Source organism: Peromyscus maniculatus, chromosome 15 (genome assembly GCF_049852395.1).
Source record: "Peromyscus maniculatus bairdii isolate BWxNUB_F1_BW_parent chromosome 15, HU_Pman_BW_mat_3.1, whole genome shotgun sequence".
Classification (NCBI taxonomy): Eukaryota; Metazoa; Chordata; class Mammalia; order Rodentia; family Cricetidae; genus Peromyscus; species Peromyscus maniculatus.
Genome location: NC_134866.1, coordinates 16,723,907 through 16,740,934, shown reverse-complemented (window position 1 = coordinate 16,740,934; position 17,028 = coordinate 16,723,907). Strand labels below are relative to the sequence as shown.

At 35.8% G+C, this 17,028-nt stretch overlaps 1 protein-coding gene across 8 annotated transcripts in view; it reads left to right on the top strand.

Moving 5' to 3' along the window:
• The window catches only part of Cdh18 (cadherin 18), an 860,101-nt gene that overhangs the window by 582,018 nt on the left and 261,055 nt on the right, over positions 1 to 17,028 (top strand). For all 8 annotated transcript variants that reach the window (XM_016000295.3, XM_042261387.2, XM_016000299.3 and 5 more), the window contains one exon: positions 8,278 to 8,756. In XM_016000295.3, the coding sequence (XP_015855781.1) occupies positions 8,529 to 8,756 (228 nt within the window). In that variant the 5' untranslated portion in view covers positions 8,278 to 8,528. The remainder of the gene's footprint in view (positions 1 to 8,277; positions 8,757 to 17,028) is intronic.

The window sequence follows — 17,028 nt, the reverse complement described above, 5'->3', positions numbered from 1 at the left end:
AATGTCACAAACTTAAGCAAAGTATCTGAACAACGTAAGTGCTGCTAGAGCCAGGAGTAATTTATTCACTTTCAAGTTATTTTCTCCCTCACGCTACAAATGTTTATGTACTGGCTATAATAATGAAATAAACCCAACCAGTAAGTTAGGGGATGGAAAATACATTCACTATGAAAAGGCTAATACAACGCTGATACAAAGGTGCGATGGTCAATATTGTCCATTTCAAAGATCTAGAAATTACAAAGGGATAAGGTTCTAGAAATTTCTAATTCAGATTTTACAGATGATGTCATTTGAGTTAGAAAGATTCACCTTAATCTTGCATGACACTGTTCATGCTTTGGGATTCTACAATAAATTAAGGGGATAAAGTGAGCTCAGTATTATCATGGGTCACTTTCTGCTTTGTGACGATGGGGTAAGCTTCACAAATCTCCTGACTTCCCCGATAAGGTCTACATCCCCAAAGTGTGAGCCAAAATACTCCCTTACTTCCTTAAATTGCTTCTGTTAGCTCTTTTGGCAAAACAAATAGTGATCACATAGTAGACTTCTCTATTAAAATCAGATCAAGATTACAGAAATTTAGAGACAAAGCCTATAACAAGGAACTTTGATATCTAGATTTTCAAGTGATAGGTACAGGGATTATAATATATTTTTGTGGTGATACATTGTGTCCCCCAATATATTGTGCATCGTAATAAACTTATCTGGGGTCAGAGGACCGAACAGCTACCACATAGACATAGAGGCCAGAAAATAGTGGCACACACACCTTTAATCCTATCATTCCGAAGGAAGAGATTTTTTCTGGATCTCTGTGAGTTCAAAGCCACACTGGAAACAGCCATGCATGGTAACACACACTTTTAATCCCAGGAAGTGATGGCAGGAAGCAGAAATGTATATCAGATTCATTCTGGATAAGGACACAGAGGCTTCCAGTTTGAGGAAACAGGATCAGATGAGGAATTGTCAAGGTGAGGTGGCTGTGGCTGGTTCTGTTTCTCTGATTTTTCAGCGTTCTCCCCAATACCTAGCTCCAGGTTTGTTTTTATTAATAAGACCTTCTAAGATTCATACTACAAATTTTTACTTTTCATTTGTTAGTTTTCACATAAAGTCTTTTGTATAATACAGGCTAGCCTGGATCTCACAGTGCAGGCCAAACATACTTCATACCATTATCATCCTGCTTTAGTCTTTCCAATACTGTGATTCCATGCATGTATCACTGTCTGAAGCAGGAGAACAATACTTTACCCTTGCTGTAAGCAAACAATTTGACCTGGGACAATTGTTATATTTATGAGAGAAGGTGAGATACTCTGAGCCAGAAAAAAGGTTTGAATAAAGCTCTCAATGATTCTATGTGGTGTACACAGATTTGCATTTGGACTTTAAGCAAAAACTATTCACACCAATTGGCAGATGGAGGGGTGAATTTAATATTTCAATTCACAAAGTGTACACTGCAATATAAAAGCCTCTACAAAATTATAGAGAAAAGAGTTAAAATGGGTACTTAGGAATGAATACATATTTAAAAACTGAGAAGCAGATATCATCACAGACTGAAGAAACCGACTTGAAATACGAATTGCACACAAATAGTAATGAGTGGATCCAAGATACAGTGAGAGCTGCAATTCCAGGGACAGCTAAGTATCTGAAAATATGCCTAGCCAGTAGAGGAAGGTATTCCATGTATCCCCGACCAGTGAAAAACCTTGGGCTATGTGAAGAAAGGTAAATCACCTAAAATCATATATGTGCCATATGTCGTAGTTTGGTATATTATAACATAGCATATATATTCAATCAAAACTAAGGAAACAATACTGATCTTTTATTCAAGATCTGTAATTTTACTAGTTAATTATTGCAATTAACATACTCCAATACAACCATTTCTTACTTAATATTCCTGACAGTCTCAGGGTTTTTTAAGAACCTGTCAAGGAAAGAGTAAGATTGTTCTCTTTTCAAAATGAGTCATTCTCAAAAAGGAAGCCTGTTCATCAGATAGGCAGAGTAACAGAACTTTGCTTCAAGTGTCCATTCCAGGTAGGTCTGATGTTTACATTTACATTCAATTTAACTATTCCAAAGTAGTCTTATTTCCTCAAGAGTTTGAGAACTTTGTTATTTATAAATTCTACTTGCTCAGAGTAGATGCACATTTACATATATACAATTAGTAAATACATTGAAACTTTTCCTATGGGGTGTTTTTTCTAAGTACAACTCTGTGTATTGAGCACCATGTTCCTGTTGTTTTATTCATACAAGATGTCTTCATATATCATAAAATAAAAGTAATTCCTAAATAAATGGCATTCCATGTAGCGTATATTATCTAGAATATACATTTAAGGTATGATTGCTTTACATAAGATGAATAAGTCTCTACCAAAGATACACAATGCAAGCTTTTAAATTTCATGGTGACTTTGTTTCATCAACATGTGCCATACCATGTGTCCTGCCATTTATACAGATAGTGAAAGGTTCATTCAGGAAAAAAAAATGATCAAGCTGTTAGGAAAAAAAGTGTTATACTGTTTATTAATTGTCTGAGAATTTAAAATGTGCCTATAACACATTTTGATCATATTTACTCTACACTTTTATCTTTAACTCTTCCAGATTCACCCAACTTCCTTCCCAACATTTTGTTCTCTGTCTCTGTCTCTGTCTCTTTCTGTCTCTCTGTCTCTGTCTCTGTCTCTGTCTCTGTCTCTCTAATACCCACTGAGTCCAACTTATGCTGCTCATAGACAGCGATATGGGCCTTCTCACCAGGGCAACATCAACTAAGCAGGGGTCATATATTAACAAAAATTGACTCTCACTCCTCCAGCAGACATCAACTGCCTATAACTCATTAGGTAAGGTTAGGGGCTTGGCCCCACTCTTCATGCTGGAACGTAGCATGGCTGGACGTAGTTCAGGTTTTTGCCATTAACTTGAGCTGCTGCAAGTTTACCATAGTTTGATTATGATCAGAAGACTTCACTTTGCTCTGTTCTCCCTATCATATAACTATTATAATCTTCCCTTCTTGGTCTTTTCCTTCAATAATCCATAAGCTCAAACCTTGAAGGGAAGGCATGTAATATAAATGCCTCATTTAAGGCTGAGTAATGCATAACCACTTACTCTCTCTGCTTTAACCATCTGTGAGTGTCTGTGTTAACTACTCTCCACTGCACAAATAAACTTTTGATGAGAATGAGAAAGCAGTTTGATGTTGTATCCATTTGGCAAAATAATAGCAAGAGATTCCACCTCTGTGGCATGTGAGCTCATGAGCTATGGCTTTACTGATAGATTTACAGTACTTGGCATGTGTTCCCTCCTGTGGAACATTCCTTAGATACAGTCAGATAGAAGTTAATTGCCCTCATCATATTTATGTTCTATATACACATATGATTGTATCTTTCCAAACAAACCATTGTTGTGATGTATAATGTCTCCAGTAGTTTCACCCTCCACAACCTGGTAGCACCTTCTAGTACTATGAAATATAGAGAGGAGGGAAGAAATTTCTCAGTTGGTATGAACTTGATTTCTCCATTTTCTGTTGTGAAGGTATTATAATCTTTAGTATTAGAGTTTCTGGAATGCCCCTGGCCAAAAACCCAGTGGATGTATCCCATTCCTGGTACCAGGTTTTTTATTTGACAATCTATGGCTTCTGGGAGGAACATTATTATCTTCTCTGTTGGGTAACTCCAATTGACCTCCTTACATATTATATAGTAAATTTTCTTTTTCTTTTTTTTTTTTCAAATATCCATGGTATTAATTACTTCTCATTCTACACCTCCTGTGCCCTACAAACTCATCCCATTTCTCTCCCCATTTAAGTCTCCCTTTTCATTATCATGACTTTCCCTCTTCATATCTTTTGTTCTCTGATTCCACCCTTCTCAAGTCCCCCCCAACTCCACCCAACCCCCACCCCCCGCACATCAACCTCTTCCTTGTTTCCTAGCTTTTTTCATCATGCATTCTAAGTTAAACACACAATCTAAAGTTTCAATCTTAAGATCTATATGTGAGTTGGAGCATTTGACATCCACATTCCAGAATCTGGGTTACCTCATACAGTATACTTTTTTCTACTTCTATATATTTACTTGCAAATTTCATAATTTCAGTTTTCTTTACAGCTAAATAAAATTGCATTGTATATGGGTCCCACATTTTCATTTCTCATTCATCAGCTAGTAGAGACTATTAACCATGCACAGCCATTGTAAGTAGATAAGATAATCATGAAACAGTATGTCTCTGTAGTGGGAAATGGAGCGGTGCCCTAGGTCACATGATATATCTAAATAGAACTTTTTATGAAAGCTCCACAATGATTTCCACAATAGTTGCATCAATTTGCACCTCAGCAACAGAGCATGGGCCCTTTTCTCAACATCATTACCAAACTGACATCATTTGTTTTCTTAATTTTAGGAGCTCAGATTGGGGGGTGTTGCTTTTCATTTTCATTTCCTAATAGCCAAAGATGCTGAACAGTTCTAAAAATGTTTCTTATTGATTTGTATTTCTTCTTTTTAGAAATATCTGCTCAGGGTCACGTCCTATTTTTAACTGTCATTTGTGAGAGTACACACTGATAGGATACACTGAACAAGCAAAGTCAGAGGAGCCTGAATTCAAAAACAGTCGGGGTTATACCTTGGTGGTTTAGAAAACATTCTTTAAAAATGTAAAATTCTCTCCACACTTTTTTTTAAATCTAAGATTCATAAATTTAAATTAAAAAGTAGTTCAAGTCAAAGGTTATATATACAAGAAATGATATTTGGAGTGAAAGCAGGAAATATGAATCTCAGGGAAAAAAACCAATATAAACTGCATATTATTCTTGAAAATGAACTTTACAAGCCAGGTCCCCTGATCTTACTGGTATTATTAACTCCTTTTATAAAAAAATGATTTATTCCAAGTGCCAGAGATGAAACTTAGCAAGCAATGTCAGACAGCTCAGGCAGAACACAGATCGCAAGGGAAAGGACCCTCTTTTACACTAGTTCTTATAGTCTATTCAGATATTACATTTTTGGGGGTATTACTATAGTCACACTCATATCAGAAATTCTGTTCTTCAAATACAAAGCCAGTATTTCTTTGGGAAACAACAAATATAATTATTGGAAGAATATTTTATTACTACCTAAAGTGACTCCTCCAGAACTATGCTTAGAGGGGAGTAGGAAATAATGTGGGTAAGACAGAGAAACGATCACACATTTGCCACTGGAGTGAAACAGCTGGTGGACTCAATGAGTCAAGCCACTGTTCGACTGTGACACAGCAGCTGAGCTATGAAGTTACATTCAAAAGTGCCATAGTTATGTTTGTTTCTCTCTCACTGTAGCAACATATTTATCACTTTTCATAACTGTCATAAGAGTTTAAAATGTTATAACGTGCATGCAGCTGAAAATGCACTTATGTAATCTCACACTGATACACAAGATCAACATTGTAAAGAAAAATCACTCAATCAACATATTCATAATGCATTTCAAAAGTCACTTTCTTCACGTTGTGCTCATGAATTATGCTTTGTTAAATAACTTAGTCTAAAGGGCAAAGATGTTAATTTCATTTGAAAATCACACCAAATGGTGAGAAAGCATTAGGATAATAACACCTTCCATGTATTTGTCACATTGGCTTCAAAGAAGAGTTACAAAAATCTCTTTCTTTTAAATTCATGAGTTGACAAAAATTCGTGTGAAATTAAAAATGTATCACCAAAATAATATGGCATTAAGTGAAGTGGAATGAATACTGAAGGCAGTTACTTCATCCAAAAGTTTTAGTAGGTGTGATTAATTAGACTTGAAGAATTTAGCTTATGTAAATAGGAATATTGGGGAATTATTTTTTTTTAAATGACAATAAATTTTGTGAGATTTTACTCTTTTCTAGTGCCTGTACAACTTTGGACCTAAAATAATACTCTTTTTTTTTTCTTATGAGCTAAAGGAAATTTTGAACCATTTTAAATAAAGTCAATGGAATGTGTATCTTACTTTGTTCTAAAAAAAAAATAGTGTAAAATTTGAATAGCACATTTGTCAGACATTTGAAAATTCCAATTCCACTCCTACATGATTCTTATACCACCAGTAAAATGCCATAATCATTAACTCTAAATTATCAGAAAAGTTTTTGATAGATAAAAAGTACTACTGATGGACTGAAACATTTTCATCACTAACTATATAATGTTGTTTTTTAAGTATACATAAAAAATCATGCATGAATGATTATTTAAGTTGTTTTAAAAGATAATTAACTATAACATTATGCCCACCTCAATGCAATTCATTTAACTCTACACGATAGTGTAGAGCTTATATGCAGGGTGGAAATTTAATAATAAAGTATGTGAAAGTCTCATGTTTCTTATTAAGTAAACAAGTCACATTTCCTTTATCTACAACAACATGTAAGTTGAGATCCTGCATATTCTTATATGAACAATTTTTTTTTCTTTTTTTTACTGCTGGTGATTTTAGCACTGTTTTTCCTTCAAGCTTTTCTTGATACAGCTGCAGAAATTATTGTAGTAAAATCAAATCTTTATGGAAGTCATTCCCCAGCTTGGAGATCTGTCTTGCCTGGACATGGGGTCCATACCTTAGAGCATTATGGAAGGTGCCTGAGACAATGTCTGAAGCCGAGGGTCAGCCACTTGGTATTGCCACTCACGCTTGACCTGTCAACCTGTGCCTCAAGCCTGGTGTGATTTTCAGCTGCATGTATTTGCCAGTGAGCTTCATCTCTTCTACTCCATTTTATTTTCAAAATGCCTAAGCACTTTATATGCCTGATTGATGTTTGTGATGGTACTGAATGAAAATGTAGTATATTTTTAAAAAGTGACTGCTATATGTGCAATAGATAACTTTTTTGTTATTGTTCATTTTTTGATATTGTAACTTAACTACAGTGTTTCCTCAAACACTACCTTATTGCCATCCCTTTTGTACTTTAATTTCAAGGCGTCATTTTTTATTGATTGTTATCACATACATATATGACTTTGTATATACATATATATTATTAAATATGACTTATGTCCACATGATGTTTTTTATGTATGTTTTTTTTTCAGGACATTCCCTTTCTCACTGTATAGCAATAGATCTTTCCTGGGAAGGACCTCCTCTCCTTTCCCAGATTTTCTGAGTTCCCTTTAGTTCTTTGTCTAGGGTTGATGCCCCATGAGCTGTACCCCTGGGCTCCAGTATGGTATGTTCATTGGTATCTTCCTTGTTCAGCTCAGTTTTTGGTGGTTGTGTTGGTGAGAACTTATGGCTATAGCTTCTTTTGTTACTAGCAGACACATTCTCCTACTATGTTTCTCTGGCTCTTACTATGTTTCCACCAACTCTTCCACAATGATCCCTGAACACCAGGTGGGGAAATTGTAAATGTATCCAATGAGACTATGCTCCATAACTGGATTTTGAATGGTTATGGTTTTCTGTACTGTTCTCTGACTACTGCAAGAGGTTTCCTTGCTGGTAGTGAAGGCTACACTTATCTGTGTATAATAACCAATAATTACAGATTGTTGTTAGTAAATTAGTGGTTGTAGATTTTCCTCCAGTACTAATATGTAATATACACATTATTTGTTTTTATATCTACCAAAAGTATAAGTACAGTATTACATATAAAAGTACATGTGTAATTAATGATAAATATTAAAGGTAGGAAATTACATGTAAAATATTTCCAAGCACAATAGTTTTTGTGTATTTTCAAAAATATTTGCACATTATTATCTGACTATTTCATCGGTTACTTTTCTCATTGCTGGAACCCAATACTATAGGAGATGTTAACTTAAGGGAAAGATTTGTGTTGGCCTAGGGTTTGCATGGGTGTAGTCTTACATGGTAATGAAAGCAAGCAGTGGGAGTGTGAGGTCTGTGCTCTCATTGTATCCACAGTCAGTGAGCAGTAAGAGATACATGTGAGCTCAGCTCTTTTTATCTGCTTCTGTGTTTTGTTCTGTCCAGAATCCTGCCCCATGCAGTGTGAATATCCACATTTAGGTTTGCTCTTCCCTCAGTCAAATCTCTCGAAAATACCTTCACAGCAAAGCCCACAAATGTGTCTTCTAGGCAAATCCACACCCTTCAGCTGCATGCTTTAAAGAAATGTAAATGTTAAAATTCAGGTATTTAGTAACACGTACAAATTCTCTCTTTCCATTAGGCAGAAAATGATGAGCTGTGTTCACCTACAGTGACAACTTGTGATCTAATGGCTGCCCCAGTGATTCCAGGCATGAGTAAGGATGTAAATATGGTCTGACCTTTGCTGATGGACAATTAAACCATGGACAGACTAAATGACCTGCTTTGGACTGTCCTTCCAAAAGATGCTTCCGGTTTCCTCTTGAACGCACACTGAGCCCCTGTAGGCCACGAAGACAAGAAGGAGTGTGAACGGGAAGTAATCTTACAATGAGAATTACGAGCACATCTTGCATCTGCCCAGTCCTCGTGTGTCTCTGTTTTGTGCAGAGGTGTTATGGAACTGCTCACCACAGCTCCATCAAGGTGACCAGAAACCAAACCAAACACACTGAAGGGGAGACAGAAGTCCACCATCGTCCCAAGAGGGGATGGGTATGGAACCAGTTCTTTGTTTTAGAAGAACATATGGGACCAGATCCACAGTATGTTGGAAAAGTAAGTTCATCTTGATTCATTTGGAATTGCTTGTTAGTTTTTCATCTCTTGAGAAATCTTGTGGTGAGAGGAAAGGGGACCTGGATATTAAATTGAAGAGATAAGAAGCATGCTGCACATATTATAGAAAGCTGTTTCTTAGCCTGGAGAACTCAAAATATTTGTGAAATACAGGAACTATCCTTCAGGTTAAATCTATTATAAAAGTGATTCACACATACTGAATTATGCTTCTCCCTGCCCCCAATGCTACTTTCATTTTCCCTCTAATGAAAGTAGATTTATTGGGCATGCAATTAAGTATGTTTGTCTTTGTTATCAGAAAGGTAAACTAAAATGCACAATTGTTTTGAAAGGTCTATCACTGTTGACTGCTACTTTGTTTTTTTTTCTGGCTCATGGATATGGTGTCAAGATAATACTTGACCTCCTAACATTTACTATTTATTTCACTTATTAAGATGTATACTTAAATCAGCTTTATAATTTACATGAACATGATGTCTAATATCTATCAATAATTTAAAATACTTGTTGCTTGTTTTCTGTAAGTATTAAATATTCTTGAGATGCTGGTAAACATCATGGAAGAACATAGTTAGCAGATTATTAATAATTTAAGATCAACTTCCCATTTCTTAAAAATAGAGTGACATGTCAACATTTTGAGGAATCCTTGTGTTCATTATATGGAGCAAATTAACCATGCATCACCTCAGTTCTAGAACAGAATGCAGTTGGAAAACTAAATTCTGATTAATTTCTGATTTGTGGAAGTAGCTGTACTTACGTATGGTTAACCCCCACCCAACAGATGGATAGCGCAGAGGTTGGATAACTGACTACAGCCTCAGCTTCTTCCTTTTCTCTGAGTGACAAGTTTTTTTTTTTTTTTATTACTACTGATGAAAGCAAAATAGTTCTTGATCCAAACCATGGAACTTCCCTTGCATGTAGGCTGTGCAGGATCACAAGCAATGACATGCATGGCCTGTCAGGGATTTGGATACAGCTGTGGTATTTGTAGTGCACAGAATTTGAGGGGTCAGTGTACAGAACACAGAAAAGGAGCCAAAACAATTTGACAATATTCACATATGCATACCAAAATGAAACAAATGATTCATCTGCACTGTGTGTTTTTACCCTGCAACATGCTCTATGGGGTGATAAATGTATGAACATTAAATCATAGTATAATGGATTATAAATGATTTATTTGTTATACACTCCTCTTTTCTATAATCCTTTAGTTTTTAAAATGGAGGCAAAACAAAAGAAACAGGAAAATTGATCTTTGATGGTAAAACAATATAAAGACATATTATATATTTAACATTTATTTTACTATATATGAAATGCATATTTGATGTCAATTTAAATAAGTGTGAAAATAATTAAATTTTCTGGAAGAGGGAAGGAAAAAGTAGGATTATTTTTCACTTCTTCTTAGGCATAATTAGGCTGAACGAAGATGATGCCTTAATGAAAGGACTCATCCTAAGCTATTTTTTCAGACATGGTGCCCATTGACTTATGGTTGAAATTTTCTAAGTGTTAAGGAGGGTTGAAGGCTCATGGTGCTACCTACCAATTGTTGGTGTTTTAATTAAAAAATTTATGGATAAAGGCTGACACCAAAGGATGCGGCCAATTATACACTCAACATCATTTATTCAGTTGCATACTATCAATGGATGTTTGGCCACAATGATGGCAGAATTGAGTAGCTGCAGAACAAAAAGGAAAGAAACTTGAAAATGTTCAGCATTGCTGTTTACAGAAAATATTTCTAAGTCAGGCTTTGGGTGCAGTGAATGCACAGAAGAGGGTTCTTAGCGATTTCTCTTTACATGAGGGATCTATCCCCGGGCTTGGTAGCAACATCAATAGTTAGGACAATTAATGGAAATGATGAAAACAAAAATAGTTCTAATGAGTGGCTGTGTTCTTCAACAAGAGAGAGTTTGAGAGGTTATTGCCAATTTCACCGCTGTCCCTAAATTCCCATATTAATTTGGCAAGTGCTAAGGAACTAATGTTGTCTATGTTTGCTACTATTATGTGAAATTATGAAATGAATATTATGTGGAGTCACAAGTTAATATAAGTGCACAAAAATATCTTTCTGAAGTGGGTTTTTAATTCATTAATAAATCAAATGTGGTATAACTCTGTAGATCTTCCTGCTTGGGGGTCCAGGGTTTTAACCTTTAATGGTAATAGACAGAAGTGGCTGTCTTGGCAGGTAAGCCGCAGATAAAGTTACAGGGTGTGGAAATTTAAAAAAAAAACAAAAAACATTGGGATTTTTAAATGGAGACCTCTGTGTATCTTTCAATAGCATTTTGTTTTCTGGGTATAAAGTAGGTAATATTTCACTATGTTTGGATGATAATATTTTTAATTACTTGGTTTCTTCTTTTGTATTTTTTTCTTTTTGGTGTTGCCTTTTTGAAAATAGATTATTTTGGCATAATCTATGTTTTCCTATGTTTAACCTCCCTCTACTTCTTCCAGTTGCATGTTAGTTCTCCCCCATATTGATCCATCCACTTTCAGTCTCTCTTTAGAAAACAATCAAAGTTCTAAGGAATAATAATAAACTAAAATATAATAAGAAAAGCTAATATATTAAGCTCATGCACATATGTTATTATCTATATAATATATATTGATGCCTCTTAATTTTTTCTTTAAAATTTCCTATCTATTTATGTTGAAATATGGTCATACCCACCTCTCCTTTCACCTCACCCACTTCTGTATCACCCTCAAGTCCTCCTACCACTTTCATCCTCTGCCTCCTCCTTCTCATAATATGCTTCTGCCTTCAGGGCCTACTGAGTCCAATGAGTGCTCCCTGTGTTTGGACATCTATCTCAAATTAGCAATGCTAAAAGTTGGGGTAATTATAGTTGATATGTACATAGGTTTGTGGCCATATGCATGGTCATGGGAAACCCAGCCACCCTCTTAAACAAGAATTATTCCTCTTCCATTAGCAGATGTCATACGCCAATGGATCCTTGACAATTTAAGTTAGGTATGGGGGCTGGCAAATATTCTAGATGGAATTTTATTGTCTTGATCTTGTATAGGTCTTACACAGGTAACCACGGAGTTCATGACTAAGATATCCATGCCAGGTCCAGAGACAGCATTTCATAGAGTTTCTCATTCTTTTGCTTCTTTTATGTTCCAAAATGTTCCTGAGCCTTGCAGGTGTGATAAAGATACACAATTTAATGCTGTACATTCAGTCTTTCATTCTCATAACTTTAGCCAGTTAAATATCTCTCCATTGACCCCCTCCCACTACAAAAAGAAGCTTATTTCACTGAAGTTCAGAGAAGCCCAGGTCAATATTTTGGGTATAATATTTAAAAGAAAACTTGAGAACATCACCATTTAGCAAATTCATAATAGCAAATACTATTCTAGAGTCTGTGATATCTTGTCATGGGGTTTAACCATTATTAAAGTGCCAGGTTTGAAATTCCTTCCTTTGCAACAGTCATCAAATATAATGAGAAAGCTAATAAGTTTCCCCATAACAATCCTGTCATTACTGCACAAATGAGCAGATCTTGCCAGACTGGTCAGTTTTTTCTAGTTTGGAGGGTCTAGTTTGGGATCAGACATTGATTGGATTAGGTTTTTTTTTTTTTCTTTTCTTTTCTTTTATTTCTTAGCAGCCCATACAGCAACTTGAGAGCTAGCTCTCAAGGATGAATTTTCCTCATCAATTGAAATTACTGTCTCTAAGCCATACACCCAAAAGATGTGGCATCTTCACCAATAAGGTCTTACAATGATACTGTTGTTGGTAATCAAGGTCAATGCCAATAGCCTGTGTTGTTTGGAGACTTCTGAGGTCTATCTAACCAGGAACTCATAAAAAGGTTTCCTATGCCTTGCACTGAAATTTAACAACCCATCTCTTCTGGGAAAAAATTTGTTCACTTTTGCCAGGTAATTTTGTTCACACTCTTTTTAAGGTCTATTTTGAAATTATCTTACTAACTAGTAAGTTTCCACAAGGCGCCTACCTATACTGTTAATTTTGATTAAGACTCACCACTCTGTTTTCCTTTTCACCTTATCTCTTCAATACATGGACTTCCGGTACTCTCTCTTCTTCTCTGATGTCACATGTACTCTGCTCTATGTCCCATAATACTTTTTTATTATGTTGACAATAGGAGGCATCAGCATAACTTTTATGCACACTTCCTTTAAGTTACCCTTATCACCCTACTGACTCCAATTTTTAAATGCCCCTTCCTGCTTAAACCTTACCAGCTCTTGGGTTCTAACTACCTACTTTTGTTATTACTATAACCTATTATCCCCATTTTTATTGTCTCCCATTGTACTTGTTTCTACTTATGGTCCCAGTTAAACACACAAAAGATGTGAAGCTAGGATCTGAATATGAGAGAGACCATGTGTTTTTTTTTTTGTGTGTAAAGTATTGTGTTAAGATATATTACATTTGTTTATGCTGTGGAGCATTTGTTTGATGATGCAAAGATGTGTCATATTCTTTTATGTTGCATTTTTTTAAAATTCTGTGAAGCTGTGTTACTTTGCCTTTCTAAAAGATCTGATAGGTCTAATAAAGATCTTAATAGCCAGTAACAAGGCAGGAGAAAGAATAGATGGGGCTGTCAGGCAGACAGGATAAATAGAGGAGAAATCTGGGAGGAGAGATCAAGGGGTGAGGAAAAAAGGGGCCAGCCACCTAGCCACCTAGCCACCTAGCCACCTAGCCACCTAGCCACCTAACCACACAGGCAGCCATGAAGTTCAGAGTGAAAGTAAGATTACAGAAGAAAGAAAAGGAAAAATCCCAGAGGCAAAATGTAAGTGGAATAATTTAAATTAAGAAAAGCTGGCTAGAAACAAGGCAAGCTAAGGCCTGGCAGTTGTAAGCAAGAATAAGACTCCATGATATTTATTTGGGAGCTGGGTGGTAGACCCTCCAAAGAGCAAAGAGTAGAACCACTGGTAATAGTTTGATTTCTGTTTTTATTTTGCTTTAATGAAAGAAAGGAAAACATATTTATTTCACAATATTTGTATCTGAGTCTTATCTTCATTGCACAAAATAAATGATCAAGAATAAAATGTTTTATATATTTTCTGCTAGAATAATAGAGCCACTTCATTAAATTTACCTTCAGTTTTGGCAATGTTCACAATATAGTAGATATGATAATAGAAGTTAATAAATGCTTACATTTTACTGAAGAAATAAATAAACTAACTTTTATGAAATTGTGCAGTATTTTATATTACTGTCATAATTTTCCCTGGATTTAAATTATAATACTTTGAATATATCACATATATTAATTAAGAACTTGGTTAGTAAATCTACCTCACTCCTTCTCTTCCCTTTCAAACAACACTCTGAATTGAAGAGATTCACTCTTATGTTGATTTATTAAACATGTAAATGATAAAAGGGAATTCTAAGGCTCTACTGGAAATAAAATCGCCATTTTGTTACATAGCTGAAGTGATGGGAAGCAAGCACAGAACAACTAAGTGACTTCTTGATGTTCGTAGGATGTGTTATGATAGTGTCAGAACAATTATTGTATCCAATACTTTAACTAAAATGCTTTCTAGTTGGGTAAGGTGAAATTATTGAGAGCTTTTCATGGTGACTTCCATTTTTCCGCACTTTTGTTTATAGATAAAAGAACAACTAAATATCTTTTATTATGAAATGCTAAATTTCCATATCAAATATTTGTTTAAGATTAAAGAAAAAATAAATCATACAAAAGTGGGGTGTTCAGGGTTTCAGAAATAAAAATTCAGCAACATTAATGTCAAAGGACTTTAAATTAAAGTGCAAATGTATAGTCAAAAATGAACCCAGTAATTGTGTCATATTATTGAGTGGATAATTTTCAAAATTGGAAGCTTCATGTAGTAAAATATGCTATTGGAATTTCATATGAATGACAGCATGAATTCATGGTGTCTTGTGAATTCAGAGTTACTGATCACATTTTATGTAGGTATTTAATCCTTTAGAAACTTAACTTATGACATTAGATCTAGGAAAAACGAAGAGCAGCTAAGAGAAATTGATGAGTATCACATTTAAGTAAAAGTAGCTATTTTAGTTGGGGTTTATATTGCTGTGAAGAGAAACTGTGACCAAGGTAACTCTTATAAAAGAAAAGCATTTAATTGGGGTGGCCCGCTTATAGCTTCAGAGGTTCAGTCCATTTTCCTCAGGGCAGGGAACAAGGCAGCATGCAGGTAGACATGGTGTTGGAGAAGTAGCTGCGAGTTCTACATCTTACAGGCAACAGGAAGTTAACTGAAACAATGGGTAATATCCTGGGCATAGGAAACCTCAAAGCACAACACCACAGTGATATACTTCCTCCAACAAAGTCATACACACTTCAACAATGCTATAACTCCTAAGAGTTCTTCTCCCAATGAGATTATGGGGGCCCAATCCATTCAAAGAACCACATTCCACTCCCTGCCCCCCCCATAAGCCTATAACAATACCATAACGCAAAATGCCTTTAGTCCAACTTCAAAAGTCTTCATAGTCTATCAGAGTCTCAACAATGTTTTAAAGTCCAAAGTTCAAAGTCTCTTCTGAGATTCATAAAATTGTGTAACTGTAACCACTTGTAAAATTCTAAATCCAAAAGCAGATCACATACTTCCAATATAAATGGCACAGGGCCGGGCGGTGGTGGCGCACGCCTTTAATCCCAGCACTCGAGAGGCAGAGGCAGGCGGATCTCTGTGAGTTCGAGGCCAGCCTGGGCTACCAAGTGAGTTCCAGGAAAAGGCGCAAAGCTACACAGAGAAACCCTGTCTCGAAAAAACAAAATAAATAAATAAATAAATAAATAAATAAATAAATAAATAAATAAATGGCACAGGATATATAATGCCATTCTTCAGTGCAGGGGAGGGGACATAGTGAGGAAATACTGGACCAAAGCAAGACTACAAGCCACCTGGGCAAACTCCAAACTCTGCATTCCCATGTCTGATGCCAAAATGTTCTTTATATCTCCAAATCCATTCACCTTTGTTGACTGCAACACACTTCTTTCTCTTGGGCTGATTCCAATGCCTTTTAGCAGCTTTCTTCAGCAGATATATCCCATTGATTTACTCTAGTATCTCTAACGTCTTGGGTTCTCCAAGGCAATCCATTCTTCAACTTCACAGTGTCACACAATGGCCTCTCGACTAGGCCTCCATTCAGGGATATATCTGCCACATGGCTGGCCTCAGTAGCTTTCCTTAATCTCATGGGCAAATTCCTTGGCCACTTTCTTCAATCTGTAACTCCAGAACCTTGTGGCTGAAGTTGCCAAGTTATGCTTCTTACTGGAGCTAGAACATGGCCCCATTGTTCAATTATATCTTCACCAGCTTTCTGTTCTTCACTGCCTCAGCTTGGCTGTCCTGAAACTGAATCTCTAGACCATTCTGGCCTCAATTCAGAGATCTGCCATCCTCTCCCTTCCAAGTTCTGGGATTAAAGGTGTGTACTCCCATACCTTGCTCTAAGCTTTTTTTTTTTTTTTTTAGTTCCTTTTTACAAATTTGAATTTTTGCTGGGTAGGATCTTGCCCTAGGTCACCACTCCCTTTATTTTATTTCTTAATCTGTTCATCTTCTTAAACACAAGACTCAGTTCCAGTCTTCCTTTTTTGTGTTTCTTTTCTCCTAAATTTTGCATTTTGTAATTTACATTGCTATGCTTGCTCCTTTACATTTTAAAATCTTTATTAGAGTTACCACTGATAACCACACAACCAAGTCTATACTAGGCTGTTTGGGGATTTTCTCTGTCAAGGGAATTAATGCAAAATCTTCACTGTAGCCTCAGGTAAATGTTTTGGACAAGGACAAAAAGTAGCCACATATTTCATCAAAATATCACAAGAACAATCTCTAACCAACATACCAAAATTCTTCTCCTCTGAAACTTCTTGAATGAGCCAATCACAGTTCAAATAACTCTTAGCACCAGTGTCTTCCAGGCTCTTACTAATATGGCCCATTAAACAGTACCTAAAACATCCCATTGCTTTTCTAACCCAAACTCCCAAAGTGTCCCATAAAAGTTCCAGATTACACCAAACAAGACATGGTCAGACCTATCTATCACAGTAATACCCAAGTTCCTGTTACCAACTTCTATTTTAGTTAGAGATTTTATTGTTGTGAAGAGACACCATGATCTTAGCAACTCTTACAGAAGAAA